The sequence below is a fragment of the Haematobia irritans genome, chromosome 2, assembly GCF_050003625.1.
Source record: "Haematobia irritans isolate KBUSLIRL chromosome 2, ASM5000362v1, whole genome shotgun sequence".
In the NCBI taxonomy this organism is placed as follows: Eukaryota; Metazoa; Arthropoda; class Insecta; order Diptera; family Muscidae; genus Haematobia; species Haematobia irritans.
In genome coordinates this window covers 16,371,993-16,391,104 of record NC_134398.1, presented here as the reverse complement: position 1 = coordinate 16,391,104, position 19,112 = coordinate 16,371,993, and the positions used below count along the sequence as shown (strand labels likewise).

Genomic DNA, 19,112 nt, shown 5'->3' with positions numbered 1-19,112 from the left:
GTCAAAATATTTATACCCTTCATCACTACTGTGGTACAGGGTATAATAAGTTTGTGCATTTGTATATAACGACAAGAAATAGTGGTCATAGACCCATCTTTTTAGTATACCGATCGGCTTAGAATTAAATTCTGAGTCGATTTAGCGATGTCCGTCTGTCTGTCTTTCTGTCTGTCCGTCCGTCTGTCTGTATATGTAATTTTGTGCACAAAGTACAGCTCGCAATTTAAGTCCGATCGTCCTCAAATTTGGCATAGGGCCGTTTCTTGGGACAGAGACAATCGCTATTGGTTTTTGGAAAAAATCGGTTCAGATTTAGATATAACTGCCATATATATTTATCCCCGATTTGGTCATAGTTAGCGTGTTTATCAACCGATTTTCTTGAAATACCGTACATCCAAATATTTTATGAATCTCGAAAATCCTGCAAAATATCAGCCAAATCGGTTCAGATTTAGATATAGCTCCCATATATATCTTTCGTCCGATTTAGACTCATATGACCACAGAAGCCAAAGTTTACTACCAATCTTCGTGAAATTTTGCACAGAGAGTAGAATTGACATTCTACCAATGCTTGGTAAATTTGATTTAAATCGGTTCGGTGAACTTATATGGCCACAAAAGCCAGAGTTTTGCCGTAATTTGCTTCAAATTTTGCACAAGGGGTACGTTTAATAGTATTGTTAAGTGTGTCAAATTTTGTTAAAATCGGTTCAGATTTAGATATAGCTCACACATATGTCTTTCACCCGATTTGGACTTATATGGTCTCAAAAGCCAGAGTTTTGCCCTGACTTACTTCAAATTTTGCACAAGCGGTACTTTTAACGATACTATTGTATGTGCCAAATATGGTCAAAATCGATTCAGATTTAGATATAGCTCTCATATATATCTTTCGTCCGATTTGAACTTATATGGCCTCAAAATCCAGGGTTTTGCCGAGATTTGCTTCAAATTTCGCACAAGGAGTACGTTTAGTAGTATCAGTAATTGTGCCAAATTCGGTTGAAATCGGTTCCGATTTAGATATGGCTCTCATATATATCTTCCGTCCGATTTGCACTCATATAACCAGGGGGCCAAAGTTATAATCCCATTTACGTGAAATTTCGCATAGATACCAGAATTATTATTCTAACTATACATGTCAAATTTTGACAAAATCGGTTCAGATTATATATAGCTCCCATATATACGTACACCAGAGTTGGGGAAATATGGTAGACTGTTACACATTTTAGACCCATTTTAAATGGAAGTTTCCTCCAATTAACTGGATAGCGTTAGCCGATTTAAATTTTAATTCTAGAGATTTTGTAGAAGTAAAAAAATTTTCTCCTTTATATAGCTTCCAGCAAATGTGAAGTAGTTGAAATGGTAACACAAATTTTGGCCTATGTAGGGGTCAAGGGTATAATATAGTCGGCCCGCCCGACTTTAGACTTTACTTACTTGTTTTTTTTAGAAAATTTTGTCAAATTTTTATTTCTATAGAAAATTGTGTCGAAATTTTATTTCTAAGAAAATTTTGTCAAAATTTTATTTCTATAGAAAATTTTGTCAAAAATTTATTTCTATAGAAAATTTTGTAAAATTTTTAATTCTGTAGCAAATGTTATCAAAATTTTATTCCTATAGATCAATTTGTGAAAATTTTATTTCTTTAGAAAATTTTGTTAAAATGTTATTTGTATAGAAAATTTTGTTAAAATTTATTTTTTAGCAAATTTTGTCAAAATTTTATTTCTCTAGAAAATTTTTTCAAAATTGTAGTTCGGTAGAAAATTTTGTCAAAATTTTATTTCTATAGAAAATTTTCTAAAATTTTTTTTTCTATAAAATATTTTGTCAAAATATTTTTCCATAGAAAATTTTGTCAAAATTTTATTTCTATAGAAAATTTTGTCAAAATATTTTTCCATAGAAAATTTTGTCAAATTTTTATTTCTATACAAATTTTTTTTGAAATTTTACTTCTATAGAAAATTTTGTTGAAATTTTACTTCTACAGAAAATTTTATCAAAAGTTTATTCCTATAGAAAATTTTGTGAAAATTTTAATTCGGTAGCAAATGTTATCAAAATGTTATTCCTATAGATCAATTTGTGAAAATTTTATTTCTTTACAAAATTTTGTCAAAATTTTATTTCTATAGAAAACTTTGTTAAAATTTAGTTTTTAGAAAATGTTGTCAAAATTTTATTTCTATAGAAAATCTTTTCAAAATTGTAGTTCTATAGAAAATTTTGTCAAAATTTTATTTCTATAGAAAATTTTGTCAAAATTATTTTTCTATAGAAAATTTTGTCAAAATATTTTTCCATAGAAAATTTTGTCAAAATTTTATTTATTTAGAAAATTGTGTCAAAATTTTTTTCTATAGAAAATTTTGTCGAAATTTTTCTTCTAAAGAAAATTATGTCAAAATTTTATTTCTATCGAAAATTTAGTGAACATTTTATTTCTATAAAAGATTTTGTGAAATTTTTGTTATTCCTATACATCAATTTGTGAAAAATTTTTGTATAGAAAATTTCATAATTTTATTTCTATAGAAAATTTTTCAAAATTTTATTTCCATAGAAAATTTTGTCAAAATTTTATTTCGATAGAAGATTTTGTCAAAATTTTATTTCTATAGCAAATTTTATCAAAATTTTATTCCTATAGATTGATCTATAGGAATAAAATTTTTTTGTGAAAAATTTTTGTATAGAAAATTTCATAATTTTATTTCTATAGAAAATTTTGTCAAAATTTTATTTCTGTAAACAATTTTGTCAAAATTTTATTTTTATAGAAATTTTTGTGAAAATTTTATTTCTAAAGAAAATTTTTCAAGATTTTATTTCCATAGAAAATTTTGCAAAAATTTTATTTCTATAGAAAGTTTTGTCAAAATTTTATTTTTATAGAAAATTTTGTCAAAATTTTATTTCTATAGAAAATTTTGTGAAAATTTTATTTCTGTAGAAATTTCGTTGAAAGTTTATTTCTCCGCTTTGTCAAAATTTTATTTCTATAGAAAATTTTGTCAAAATTTTATTTCCATAGAAAATTTTGGAAAAATTTTATTTCTATAGAAATTTTTGTCAAAATTTTATTTCCATAGAAAATTTTGCATAAATTTTATTTCTATAGAAGATTTGTCAAAATTTTATTTCTATAGAAAATTTTGTCAAAATGTTATTTCTGTAGAAATTTCGTCGAAAGTTTATTTCTCCGCTTTGTCAAAATTTTGTCAAAATTTTATTTCTATAGAAAATTTTGTCATAATTTTATTTCTATAGAAAATTGTGTCAAAATTTTATTTCCATAGAAAATTTTGCAAAAATTTTATTTCTATAGAAAGTTTTGTCAAAATTTTAATTTTATAGAAAATTTTGTCAAAATTTTATTTCTATAGAAAATTTTGTCAAAATGTTATTTCTATAGAAATATTTTCGAAAGTTTATTTCTCCTCTTTGCAAAATCTACCAAAACATAAATAATTAAAAAAATAGTAAAAAAATCTAAAATTTTTGGTACAATTTTACCAACTATGGCAACCGTACTACGAATATTTCTGGTATATGTTTAATCGTGCTAATCAATGTCACACCTCAATCTCATACTGGAAAAGGCTATAATTACACGAAATGTTCAAACAATTTATAGATTTGGACCATTAAGGATGACAATGCAGTTACGATAGCATGACAAAGCAGAAATTTTGCATATAGTATATCTAATGAAAACTAATCTGACACGGTGTACGGTTAGAGAGATTGCCTGCTTGGAGATTCTCTGCTTGGAGAGAATATGATATATATATTGACTGAAGAGTAGTTGATATATATGAGCAAATCTACACAGAAATATACTATGGTGTAATACATTTATTTGTATATAACAACCCTCACACCAGATCTTATTCCCAATGGAGGTGGCTATCTTATGACTCCAGTCCTGCTTAGTCTTGCGGGGAGTTCTTTCCATTTGATGTAGGTGCAGTTTCATTAGAGAGAGAGAGAGAGAGAGAGGGAGAGAGAGAGAAGAAAGTAACTTTGGAATTGTTGTATGGCATAAGATCACATTTTGCCTACATTTATATTTCATTATCATGTCATGCTGAACGAAATCGTCCAGTCATTACACATAGCCTCTCATACACTGAACAAAATATTATCGTGAGGTCAAAGATTTCATGTCTTTAAAATAAGAATGCAAATTTTGCTTAGCATAGAAGACGCATTTCTCTAATATAAAGTTTTTTTCCTTGTCCAAAAGTCGATAAACTTTTCAATGAAATCGTATTGTCTTTATAATTAAGTGATTTCACATAAAAATATGTATTATAACATGAAAGAAAAATATTTGGGCTATGGTCGTCTTAATTTAATCTTTCAGAAAAATTCTTTCAATTTAATGAAATTGTCTTTAAATTTGTTGCCTTTTTGCATCTTGACTACAAAGCAAAAAATCGTTCAAATATAGGTTTTTCAACATCCTATTTTAAAGTCGTTTTTTACTTGAAACATAGCATGACTTCTACAGGAAGTCGAGTCTTAATTTGAAAAATAAAGTTGTCGTTAACTCGTTTTTAAAGGATTTTGATAGCATATGAAGAAAAAAAGCTGAAAAAGCGACAAATTAAAATTTGCTTTCTAGAAGCAAGTACACAAAACCCAAATTTAAAAGAGAATTGTGTCTTAAAAGTATCCTTACTTGTATTCTCCGCTTCTTTGGCTCGGAATCAATACCAAAATTTTTAAAGTAAAGACAAAATCTTTGGAACCGGGCATGCTTTTTTTTCAGTGTACACGGTTGCCACAGTTTGTATAATTCTACAAAATATGGTAGAATTTTTACTGCTTGGTGGATTGGTAGAATTCTTGATGTTTTGGTATATTTTACAAAAATATTCGTCTCCAAAAATTGCATACAGAAATAAAATTTCGTCAAAATTTTCTATAGAAATAAAAAAAATGTATTTTCTTTGGAAAAAAAATTTTGAAAAAATGTTCTATAGAAACAAAATTTTGAAAAAAATTTATAGAAATAAAATTTTGAAAAAAAAAATTTATAGAAATAAAATCTTGAAAAAACTTTCTATAGAAATAAAATTTTAAAAAAAATTTCCATAGAAATAAAATTTTGAAAAAATTTTCTATACATATAAAATTTTGACAACTTTTCAATAAAAATAAATTTTTGAACAAAAACTATAGAAATAAAACTTTGTCAAATTTTTCTAAGAAATAAAATTTAAAAAAAAAAAATTTCTCTAGCAATAAAATTTCGAAAAAAAATTCTATAGAAATAAAATTAAAAAAAAATCTATAGAAATTTTTGAAAAAAAAATGCTATAGCAATAAAATTTAAAAAAAAAAAAAATTCTTTAGAAATAAAATTTTTAAAAAATTTTCTATAGAAATAAAATTTTTAAAAAATTTTCTATAGAAATAAAATTTTGTCAAAAGTTTCTATAGAAATAAAATTTTGACAAAATTTTCCATAAAAATAAATTTTTGAAAAAATTTCTATAGAAATAAAATTTTGAAAAAAATTTCTATAGAAATAAAATTTTGAAAAAAATTTCTATAGAAATAAAATTTTGAAAAAAAAAAATCTATAGAAATAAAATTTTGACAAAATTTTCTATAGAAATAAAAAAAAAAAACAAGTATATACGGCCGTAAGTTCGGCCAGGCCGAATCTTATGTACCCTCCACCATGGATTGCGTAGAAACTTCTACGAAAGACTGTCATCCACAATCGAATTACTTGGGTTGTGGTATCTTAAAAGTTCTTAACATCGTTTTCTAAATTGTGAGTTAGTCCATACGTGGTATATATTAGACAAAAAAGGTTTGTGTAGGTAAGTCTACAAATAATTACGAATCGATATGGATTTTGCACGGTACGTAGAGAGCCAGAATTGAAATATTGGGGTCGCTTATATAGGGGCTATATACAATTATGAACTTGATATGGACCAATTTTTGTGTGATTGGAAATCGATTTATCTGAGGGATATATATAACTATAGACCGATATGGACCGCTATGGAGTTAGGCATGGTTGTTAACGACCATATACTAGCACAATGTACCAAATTTCAACTCACTCGGATGAAATTTGCTCCTCCAAGAGGCTCCAAAACCAAATCTCGGCATCGGTTTATATGGGGGCTATATATGATTATGGACTGATATGAACCACTTTTGGCATGGTTGTTAAATATCATATACGATCACCACGTACCAAATTTCAAGCAGATCGGATGAATTTTGCTTCTCCAAAAGGCACCGGAGGTCAAATCTGGGGATCGGTTTATATGGGAGCTATATATAATTATGGGCTGATAGGAACCAATTCCTGCATGGTTGTTGGATGCCATATACTAACATCACGTACCAAATTTCAACCGAATGGGAAGAATTTTGCTTTTCCAAGGGGCTCTGGAGGTCAAATCTAGGGATCGGTTTATATGGGGCCTATATATAATTATGGACTGATTTCGACCAATTTTTGCTTGGGAGTTTGAGGCCATATATTAACACGACGTACCAAATTTCAACTGAATCAGATGAATTTTGGTCTTCCAAGAGGCTCCGGAGGTCAAATCTGGTGATCGGTTTATATGGGGGCTATATATAATTATGAACCGATGTGGATCAATTTTTGCATGGTTATTAGAGACCATATACTAACACCATGTACCAAATTTCAGCCGGATCGGATGAAATTTGCTTCTCTTAGAGGCCTCGAAAGCCAAATCTGGGAGTCCGTTTATATGGGGGCTATACGTAAAAGGGGACCGATATGGACCAATTTTTGCATTCTTGTTAGAAACCATATACTAACACCATGTACCAAATTTCAGCCGGATCGGATGAAATTTGCTTCTCTTAGAGCAATTGCAAGCCAAATTTGTGGGTCCGTTTATATGGGGGCTATACGTAAAAGTGGACCGATATGGCCAATTTGCAATACCATCCGACCTACATCAATAACAACTACTTGTGCCAAGTTTCACGTCGATAGCTTGTTTCGTTCGGAAGTTAGCGTGATTTTAACAGACGGACGGACGGACGGATCGACTCAGAATTTCACCACGACCCAGAATATATATACTTTATGGGGTCTTAGAGATATATATCGATGTGTTACAAACGGAATGACAAAGTTAATATACCCCCATCCTGTGGTGGAGGGTATAAATATGGGAAACATTTAAATCTGAAGCAATTTTAAGGAAACTTCGCAAAAGTTTATTTATGATTTATCGCTCAATATATATGTGTTAGAAGTTTAGGAAAATTAGAGTCATTTTTACAACTTTTCGACTAAGCAGTGGCAATTTTACAAGGAAAATGTTGGTATTTTGACCATTTTTGTCGAAATCAGAAAAACATATATATGGGAGCTATATCTAAATCTGAACCGATTTCAACCTATAGCTACAATGCTAATTCTACTCACTGTGCAAAATTCCAACTAAATCGGAGTTAAAAATTGGCCTCTGTGGTCATATGAGTGTAAATCGGGCGAAAGCTATATATGGGAGTTATATTTAAATCTGAACCGATTTCAACCAAATTTGGCACGGATAGCTACAATGCTAATTCTACTCCCTATGCAAAATTTCAACCAAATTGGGCCAAAACTCTTGCTATTAGAACCATATTAGTCCATATCGGGCGAAAGATATATATGGGAGCTATATCTAAATCTGAACCGATTTTAATCAAATTTTGCACACTTGACTATACGAATAAGTGTTATGTTTGTACAAAATTTCAAGCAAATCGGTGTAAAATTCTGGCTGCTGGCTGCTGAGTTATATTTAATTCTGAACCGATTTCTTCCAAAATCAATAGGGTTCTATTCTGACCCAAATTAGGAACATGTGCCAAATTTGAAGGCGATTGAACTTAAATTACGTCCTATACTTTGATCACAAAAATGTGTTCACAGACAGACGGACATGGCTAGATCGATTCAGGGACCCACCCTGAGCATTATTGCCAAAGACACCATGTGTCTATCTCGTCTCCTTCTTGGTGTTGCAAACATACACCCAGAAAAAAGTGACCCCTTCTTTAAGTTGAAATGAACTCATTGTGAAGAAAGTTGAACTTCGTATAGCGCCAAAGACATTTTTATTTGTTTGAACGTTGTGATTTTCGTAGAAATTAGGAATAATGCATTCCATATATTAGTTAACATTTTCCTATATTTATATACCACTATACTACAGAATGAAAAAATTTAACTAATTTGAATTCATATATGGAATGATTTTATTGACATTTTTTCATTCATTTCGACAAATCTTACACATTTGTGGTAAAACTTTTACTTCATAATTAGAACTGCTTACCTTCGTTTTTAAATACAATTTTATTTATTTCTATAAGCAATTTTATCTTCAATAAAAGACATGTTTTATTAATATATTGAATATATTTATTAAGAATCAACAGCATCGAATCTCTTTGAAATATTAATTTATTATTCCACTATTTCCAATTTCCGTGTGATATTATCAACTGTAAAACGCACTTTTCTTTCTTCTTGTACTTTTCACTTTTAATACGTTGCTGCCTAACGATTTTGTCCTCCTTTTACAATTTCAATACCTACAAATATAAAAAATCATAAAACATTTTTGTTGCAAAAGGTTAGCGTCACTGAATATTACCTGATAATTGAAGATTCCAAAATGAAGACAAATGAAATGGTTGTTATTCTGCTGGTGTTTTCTTTCTTTATACACTATCACGAACATTGATAGATTTATTTAAAAAAAAAACGAAAATTTTTTCTCACTAATTTAAAATAACAAATATTTTATATATTTTATTTGTTATTTATTATATTATTTTACCATATTATTTTTTAACAATCTCTCCGAATCAACGCGATTCCAACTAAAAAAACAACCGACGCGCAAATATATCGATTACACCCACGCGCAAACACATCGATTACGATGACAGGTATCGATTACAGGTAGACAATATAAAAAATTTCCTATATTCTAACAAGTGTGTTTCCTTATGTTTTGAAAGGATTGCATACTTCTTAGTACGAATGAACTAAAATATTTTTCTATGCCAAGTGTTGTTCGTATGTATAAAAAACTTTCTATTATAAAGGAAGTCGCAATTATCATTTTATAAGAAATTTTACTAATTTTGAGGAAACTTGGTTTTAGTTCGGTTTTTGTTTATTTTTACGAATGCTTTGTTATCGGTGAATAAAATTTTCTTTTTCAGTAGTAAATTCTTATACCCAGCGAAGAAAATAGTATGAGTAAAATTCCATGCCTTATTCTAGTTAATGAACTATTCCTAACTGCTTACAGTTTAGGATTTTTTTACTGAAACGAGTAAATTTTATTATTTTTCACAAAAATTTACCTTAATGGAAATAAAATGGATAAACTATATTGATGAAAATTTTTTCCTTTAGTTTCGAAGGCACTTTTTTCTGGGTGTATGCACTAACTTATAATACCCTGTTCCACAGTGTGGCGCAGGGTATAAAAATTAGAGTTTTTAAAGATAATGTTTTTCCGTTGTTTGCTGTCATCTTCATAGTGGAATGTCCCACAATAATGCAATAAAAAATGTATATTGTGCAAATGCCTTGATCATTGTACTATTCACTCGATAAGATAGAATTTTATAAAATAAAAATTTTTCACAGTATAGATGCATGAAATTTTTTTCAAAATAGTTTATCGTCGTCATTCGATATTAATGGAAAGTTTTACGGATCGAACAGGAAAACTCAGTAACAAATTTTCTCTAGCAAAATGTACTATTGGCTGATGTTAATGGGGATTTGCATATCGGTTTTGTATGCATATTTCAAAGTACAATTCACCTATTGGGAGAAAAGAGGCGTCAAACAATTTATGCCTGGAAGACTTTGGGGCAATATCGACAAGATTACATCGATACACAATACACAATTGTGGCAAGAGATCTACGATGAGTGCCAGGGAAAAGCAGCATTGGTTGGAACTTATATATTCACACGACCCATAGCAGTGATATTGGATTTGGATTTAGTCAAAGCCGTATTGATAAGAGATTTCCATGTATTTGCCGATCGCACAAACAATCATAATCCCAAAGAAATACTGTCACAACATTTATTTAGTGCCGATAGTAAACTATGGAAAACTTTGAGGACGAAATTAACACCCACATTTACATCGGGCAAAATGAGATTTATGTTTCCCACATTGGTAGCAGTGTCGCAGGAGTTCACCACAGCTTTGGAGAAAGAACTCGAAAGACAGCCCGACAGATTTGTGAACATATATGATTGGAATGCTCGCTTCACCACCGATGTTATAGGTTCTTGTGTCTTTGGGGTAGAGTGTAACAGTCTAAAAGATCCCAATGTGGAATTTCGTAAAATTGGTCAAAAAGCTTTCGGGGTTGATAGTTCCAGTGTTAAATGGCGTCTCTTGAAAATGTTCTATATTAAATATTTTAAATTTTTGGGCCTACGTCGTTCTCCCAAAATACTTGAAGAGTTCTTTGTTCGCATAGTCCATGATACTGTTTTGGAGAGAGAACGTAGAAATATCCATCGTAATGATTTCATCGATATTCTTATAGAATTGAAAAATCGTCGTGATGAGAAGGGTAACCCCATGCTAAGCATCGATTTAATGGCAGCCCAGCTTTTTGTATTTTTTGCAGCTGGTTTTGAAACCTCATCGAGTAATATGAGTTATGGTCTCTTTCAATTGGCCAAGAATCCTGAAAAGCAAGAGAAACTACGACAGGAAATCGAAGAGGTCTTGAAGAAATACAACAATGTATTAAGCTATGAGGCAATGAAGGAAATGACCTATTTGGATCAGGTTATAACGGGTGAGTATTTCTGAGGGTAATAATATATAACAAGTATATACGGCCGTAAGTTCGGCCAGGCCGAATCTTATGTACCCTCCACCATGGATTGCGTAGAAACTTCTACGAAAGACTGTCACCCACAATCGAATTAATTGGGTTGTGGTATCTTAAAACTTCTTAACATCGTTTTCTAAATTGTGAGTTAGTCCATACGTGGTATATATTAGACAAAAAAGTTATGTATAGGTAAGTCTACAAATAATTACGAATCGATATAGACATTTGCACGGTACGTAAAGAGCCAGAATTGAAATATGGGGTCGCTTATATGTGGGCTATATACAATTATGAACTTGATATAGACCAATTTTTGTGTGATTGGGGATCTATTTATCTGAGGGCTATATATAACTATAGACCGATATGGACCTAGTTAGGCATGGTTGTTAACGACCATATACTAGGACAATGGACCAAATTTCAACTCACTCGGATGAAATTTGCTCCTCCAAGAGGCTCCAAAACCAAATCTCTTGATCGGTTTATATGGGGGCTATAAATGATTATAGACTGATATGGACCACTTTTGGCATGGTTGTTAAATATCATACACTACCACCACGTACCAAATTTCAAGCAGATCGGATGAATTTTGCTTCTCCAAAAGGCACCGGAGGTCAAATCTGGGGATCGGTTTATATGGGTGCTATATATAATTATGGACTGATATGAACCAATTCCTGCATGGTTGTTGGATACCATATACTAACATCACGTACCAAATTTCAACCCAATCGGATGAATTTTGCTCTTCCAAAGGGCTTCGGAGGTCAAATCTATGGATCGGTTTATATGGGGGCTATATATAATTATGGACCGATTTCGACCAATTTTTGCATGGGTGTTTGAGGCCATATATTAACACCACATACCAAATTTGAACCGAATCGGTTGAATTTTGCTCTTCCACGAGGCTCCGGATGTCAAATCTGGGGATCGGTTTATATGGGGGCTATATATAATTATGGACCGATGTGGACCAATTTTTGCATGGCTGTTAGATACCATATAATAACACCATGTACTAAATTTCAGCCGCATCGGATGAAATTTGCTTCTCTTAGAAGCTCCGCAAGCCAAACCTGGGGATCGGTTTATATAGGGGCTATATATAATTATGACCGGAGTGGACCAATTTTTGCATGGTTGTTAGAGGCCATATACTAACACCATGTACCAAATTTCAGCCGGACCGTATGAAATTTGCTTCTCTTAGAAGCTCCGCAAGCCAAATCTGGGGACCGGTTTATATGGGGGCTATATATAATTATGGACCGATGTGGACCAATTTTTGCATGGTTGTTAGAGACCATATACCAACACCATGTACCAAATTTCAGCCGGATCGGATGAAATTTGTTTCTCTTAAAGGCTCCGAAAACCAAATCGGGAGATCGGTTTATATGGGGGCTATATATAATTATGGACCGATGTGGACCAATTTTTTCATGGTTGTTAGATACCATATACGAACATCATGTACCAAATTTCAGCCGGATCGGATGAAATTTGTTTCTCTTATAGGCTCCGAAAGCCAAACCGGGGGATCGGTTTATATGGGGGCTATATATAATTATGGACCGATGTGGACCAATTTTTGCATGGTTGTTAGAGACCATATACTAACACCATGTACCTAATTTCAGCCGGATCGGATGAAATTTGCTTCTCTTAGAGGGTCTGAAAGCCAAATTTGGGGGTCCGTTTATATGGGGGCTATACGTAAAAGTGGACCGATATGGCCCATTTGCAATACCATCCGACCTACATCAATAAAAACTACTTGTGCCAAGTTTCAAGTCGTTAGCTTGTTTCGTTCGGAAGTTAGCGTGATTTCAACATACGGACGGACGGACACGCTCAGATCGACTCAGAATTTCACCACGACCCAGAATATATACTTTATGGGGTCTTAGAGCAATATTTCGATGTGTTACAAACGGAATGACAAAGTTAATATACCCCAATCCTATGGTGGAGGGTATAAAAAGTGCTTCGGAAACATTTTACAAAACTTCGGTATAATAAAAATTTTAGTGTGTTAACGGCTTCGTGATGGCAAAGATTGTTGATGTTGCTGTTCGGGGTTAAAGTTGATTGGCAGTGTTGCACTGTAGCCCTAACTTGTCTCTATGTAGGGACTGCAGGCCCATAGACCTCAGTGGGGGACATAGGGGAACTGTAAACTCGAAGGTACTAGTAAATGACCTGGAAGCAAAACCCTCTATGGGGGATGGGGAAGTATAATACTGAAAGTTTTGGAGTTGCAACTGTAGACTAAACGATCTACGTTACGTTACGTCAGATGGTGGAACATTAGCACTACACAGGAAGGGATGTATAAGTCCGAAGGTCTCGGTGGGGGAAGTAGACTGAAGGTCTAAGTAATGTAAGTGAGGCCCTGAAGGTTCAGGGTGGGTTATCGTGGTTTAAAAGCTACAAAATCTCAGGGGTGTAATTGTGGGCCCGAAGGTCTTTGTGGTGGAACATTGGCGCTAATGTCTCTGGGGAACTGCAGATGAATGTGACTCAGAAAAGGAAGTTTAAGCCCGAAGGTTTCGATGGGGGAACGTAGTCTGAAGGTCTCGGTTATGTTACTGTGGGGCCGAAGGTTCAAGGTGGTTTAAAAGCTTGAAATTCCCAGGGGTGTAACTGTAGGCCCAAAGGTGTTTGATTAAAATGACTCAGGAGTGGAAGTATAAACCCGAAGGTCTTGGTTAGGGGACGTAGTCCGAAGGTCTCGGTTATGTTACTATAGGGCCGAAGGTTCATGGTGGGGAATTATGGTTTAAAAGCTTGAAATTCCCAGGAGTGTAACTGTAGGCCCAAAGGTCTTTGATTAAAATGACTCAGGAGTGGAAGTATAATCACGAAAGCCTTGGTTTGGGATTTAGTCGGAAGGTCTCGGTTATGTTACTGTAGACCCGAAGGTTGGGGGTGGGCATCATGATTTAAGAGCATGAAATTCTCAGGGGTATTACTGTAGGCACAAAGGTCTTTGTGGTGGAACATTAGCCTTATTGTATCTGTGGAGGAGTGCAGGTCAATTTGACTCAGAATGGGAACTATAAGCCCGAAAGTGTCAATGGCAAAACTATTGGTCCACAGGTGTCAGGGACGGAACTGCAGGTCAGAAGGTCATGGTGGGGAAACTGTAGCCTGGAGGGTCCAAGAGATGGTAGTATGTAACAGTGGGTGCGGTAGAAGAGATTACTAAAAGTGCGTGTTTTTGGAAACCGCGCATTAAATGAACTTAGGAAAGAAAGTACCATATAAGCGAGAAGGTCTACAATCTCTAAGATCCCAGTGGTGAAACTGTAAGCTCGAAGGTCATGATAGGGTAAGTGTAGTTTGGGGGGAGGTAGGGTGGAAGTACTGTAGCGGTTGAAGAGATTACTAAAAGTGCGTGTTTTGGGAAACCGCGCATTAAATGAACTCAGGAAGGAAAGTGCCCTATAAGCGAGAAGGTCTACAAACTCTAAGATCGCAGTGCTGAAACTGTAGGCTCGAAGGTAATGATAGGGTAAGTGTAGTTTGGAGGAAGGTAGGGTGGAACTACTGTACACTGGTAGGTCCACGTGGAAAAATCGAATGGCAAAAGGAGTCGGTGATGGAACCGTAGGCCAAACAGACTAAGCGGGGAAACTATACGGCCGAATGTTTCAGTGGGGGATCTGTTGATCTTAGTGGTGTAACTATAGGTTCGAAGGGCTCTATATGTCTATGGAGAAACTGGAGGTCACAAAAAACTCAGGAGGGGAAATATACGCCCGAATGTCTCAGTGGGGGAAAGTACGTCCGAATGTGAGAGTGGAACAAATAAAACTTGGAGGGTCCAGGAATGGATCCAAAGGTCAAAACAGGAAGGGAAGTATAAGCCCGAAGATCTACGTGGAGAAACTCTAGTCCCAAAGATCTCGGTGGTTAAACTGTAGGTTTGAAGGTCAGGGTAGGGCAAGTGTAGCCTTTCAAGTCCTAGGAGCAGGCAGGGAATGTAGGCTAAAAGGACATAATTGTTGGATTTTTTATCGGTGGAACTGTAGACTAGAAGGTCCCCATGGAAAAATCAAATGTCAAAAGGAGTCAGTGATGGAATCGTTGACCAAAACAGACTCAGTGGGGCAACTATACGACCGAATTTTTCAGTGGGAGATCTGCTGGACTCAGTCGTGTTCTATAGCCCGAAGGTCTCTGTTAAGGAGAGTGGGTCTGAAGGTCTCTGTGGTAGAAAACTAGCCCTAATGTGTCTGTGGATAAACTTCATGCCAAAAAGATTCAGGGGTAGAAATATAAGCTCGAAGGTCTCGGTGGAGGAAAGTAGGAGCAAATGTAGGGGTAGGACAACTAAAACCTGGAAGAACCCAGGTTGTAGGGTCTTAAGGCCAAAGAGACTTAATTGCGGAGCTGTAGGCCTGAAGGTCTCAGTGATGTAACTGTAGGCCCGAAGGTCATAGTGAGGATGTGTTGGGAAATTTCAGGTCAAAAAACTCAGGAGTGGATATATATTTGCCCAGAAATCTCGTTGGAGAAAAGTAGGGCCAAATGTGAGAGTGGGACAACTAAAACCTGGAAGGTCCCATGTGTACGGACATTATCCCAAAGGATTGTGGAGCTGTAGGCTCGAAGGTCTCAGTGATGGAACTGTAGGCTCAGTGGGGCAATCGCATCCCGGAAGGTCTGAGAGAGGATCTGTAGGACTGAAGGTCTAAGCCTTAAGGTATTAGCATTTCACTGTAGGATCGATTGCCTCTGGGGTGGAACTGTTGGATACTTCGGCAATGAAAATGAAGATCCAAACACTTCAGTGGTGGAACTGGAAGCCGAAGGTGCCGGTTGAGGCAATTATAACTAGGAAGTAGGGGAGAGTCACTTGTGGACCTGCAGGCTGGAAGATCTCTAGGTTCGAGGACCTATATATTGGAACTGTAGGCCTGGAAAGGGCTCACGAGTTGAAAATTAAGCCCGAAGGTCTCGGTGGGGGAAATTAGGACCAAATGTAAGAGTGGGACAACTAAAACCTGGAAAGTCCCAGGGTGTAGAACTTCAGGCCAAAAGGACGTAATTGTAGTCTTGTAGGCCCGAAGGTCTAGATGGGACAATTGTAGCCCGGAAGGTCACAGTGAGGATCTGTAGGGCTGAAGATCTTCGTATGGAACTCTCAGCCATAAGGTATAAGAATTTCACTGTAGGATCGATTGCCTCCGGGATGAAACTGTAGGCCCGAATACCTCAGCAATGAAACTGTAGGTCCAAACACTTCAATGGTGGAACTTTAAGCTGAAGGTATTGATGGGGGCAATTATAACATGGATGATCCAAGTGGAAGAGAATCACTGTTGGACCTGCAGGCTCGAAGATCTCAGTGGGAGATCTCTAGGCCCGAAGGTTTTAGAAGTGGAACTGTATGCCCGAATATTGCGGTGGAGCAAATGTAGCCTGAAAGGGCCCAGTGTGATAACTCGAATGACAAAAACAGTCATTGGAAGTGACTTTGGGCCAAAAATACTCAGAGAGAGAACTATAAGTCCGAAAGTTTTAGTCGGGAATCTTTAGGTCGGAAAGTTTCAGTGATCGACCTATATGCCCGAAGATCACAGTGTAGCAACTGTAGCCTGGAAGATCCAAATGATGGAACTGTAGCCCCGAAAGTCTCACTGGTGGAACTGTAGTTTACGGAGGATTTACGCCTGAAGGGAGCCACCGTGGTGCAATGGTTAGCATGCCGGCCTTGCGTAAAAGGTGATACGGTCAAAATTTGGTCAATATAAACTTGACGTATTTCTTTCAATTTTGCATTTAAAAAACCTGAACACCCCTCATTTTGAAGGTGTGTGTGTGTAGAATGTTGCTCCTATTTTGATTTTGGAATTCACTCTTCAGTTGTCAAAATGCCGTCCAAGCAAGAAGAGCAGCGTATCAAAATTTTGCTCGCGCATCGCGAAAATCCGAGCTACTCGCACGCAAAGCTGGCAAAATCGCTAAAAGTTGCCAAATCAACCGTTACAAATGTAATTAAAGTGTTTGGGGAACGTTTGTCGATAGCCAGAAAGTCTGGATCGGGGGGAAATCAAAAACGGGAAGCCGCTGAGACGACAAAGAGAGTTGCCGGTAGTTTCAAGTGAAACCCTAACCTCTCTCTCTCCGAGATGCCGCAAATAAGCTGGGTGTATCGTCTACAACCGTGCATCGAGCCAAAAAACGAGCCGGACTATCGACTTACAAGAAGGTAGTGACTCCAAATCGCGATGATAAACAAACTACGACGGCCAAAGCGCGATCCCGGAGGCTGTACACGACGATGTTGACGAAGTTTGACTGCGTGGTAATGGACGACGAAACCTACATCAAAGCCGACTACAACAAGCTTCCGAGACAGGAGTTTTATACGGCAAAAGGAAGGGGAAAGGTAGCAGATATTTTCAAGCACATAAAACTGTCAAAGTTCGCAAAGAAATATCTGGTTTGGCCAGCCATCTGTACCTGTGGCTTGAAAAGCAGCATTTTCATAGCTTCCGGGACTGCCAACCAAGAAATTTACGTGAAAGAGTGTTTGAATAAACGGCTGCTGCCTTTCCTGAAGAAACACGTTTGTTCCGTACTGTTTTGGCCGGATTTGGCATCTTGCCATTACGGTAAAAAGGCCATGGAGTGGTACGCCGCCAACAACGTGCAGGTGGTTCCCAAGCCTAACTGAATATTTTTCCTGAATTTTATACTAATTGAACTTGAAAAAGAAATTTAATTTGATTTTTTAAATAAACGATATCACCGATTTACATGCGTTTTCCCTTGACCAAATTTTGACCGTATCACCCTTTACACAAGGTCGTGGGTTCGATTCCTGCTTCGACCTATCACCAAAAAGTTTTTCAGCGGTGGATTATCCCACCTCAGTAATGCTGGTGACATTTCTGAGGGTTTCAAAGCTTCTCTAAGTGGTTTCACTACAATGTGGAACGCCGTTCGGACTCGGCTATAAAAAGTAGGTCCCTTGTCATTGAGCCTAACATAGAATCGGGCAGCACTCAGTAATAAGAGAGAAGTTCACCTATGTGGTATCACAATGGACTGAATTGTCTAAGTGCGCTGCCATCTAACCTAACATGCGCCTGAAGGTCTCAGAGGAGGTACCTTAGGCTCGATCTCATTAGTTTAACTATAGACCCGGAATCTCAGTTATTGAAATGTTGGCAGTGAAGAGCGTTAGGCCTGAATGTGTTAGTTTCCAGTAATACCGTAAATTCATGATGATTGATGACGCTTCGATTTCCATTTGATCGGTATACGTTGGTCTCCATGTCTTTTTCTATAAAAAATGGTAAAAATGGACGGGTATCAGGTTCGGTATCTCGGTTTCAGTATAGCTTCGACTTCGTGTGGTAGTTGTATTGTAGATCTAATGGTCCTTTGGTTCAATGCCTTGTCTTATATTTGCTCTACCGAAGTAACATTTTCTTTCAAAATGATTATGCTTTCATTTGATATTTGAAAAGTTGCATAACATCTAATCAAACGTGATCTTCTTTTTTCCAGAAACCCTTCGCCTCTATCCGGCTTTGGCTACACTGCAACGTGTTTGTTTGGAAGACTATCGTATACCCGATAGTGATATTATTTTGGAAAAAGGTACCTCAGTTGCTATACCAGTTCGGGCTATACATCATGACCCCAAAATCTATGAAAATCCTGAACAATTTGAGCCAGAAAGATTTCATCCATCCCAAGAACAATTACGTCATCCTCAATCGTTTTTAGGATTTGGAGATGGTCCAAGAAATTGTATTGGTCTTCGTTTCGGTCGTATGCAAGTTAAAGTTGGCCTCATCGCATTACTTACGAAATTTAAGTTTTCTCTATCACCGAAAACTCCCAAAGAAGTGGAAATATCGAATTATAGTTTTGTAACAGTGCCTGGTAACGGTGTTTGGTTAAGAATTGATAAATTGTAAATTGAATTAAATTGATAAAAAATATATATATATATATATATATATATATATATATATATATATATATATATATATATATATATATATATATATATATATATATATATATATATATATATATATATATATATATATATATATATATATATATATATATATATATATATATATATATATATATATATATATATATATATATATATATACCAAAATAAATATATAAAATAA

General features: G+C 35.1%; 1 protein-coding gene across 1 annotated transcript; it reads left to right on the top strand.

Annotated features, from left to right (window-relative positions):
- Nucleotides 1-9,734: 9,734 nt before the first annotated feature.
- LOC142223592 (cytochrome P450 6a2-like) lies at nucleotides 9,735-18,897 on the top strand. The gene is made up of 2 exons (XM_075293472.1): nucleotides 9,735-10,893; nucleotides 18,469-18,897. Exons 1-2 carry the CDS (start codon nucleotides 9,819-9,821, stop codon nucleotides 18,882-18,884), a joined length of 1,491 nt encoding a protein of 496 aa, XP_075149587.1. The 5' UTR covers nucleotides 9,735-9,818; the 3' UTR covers nucleotides 18,885-18,897.
- Nucleotides 18,898-19,112: the final 215 nt, after the last annotated feature.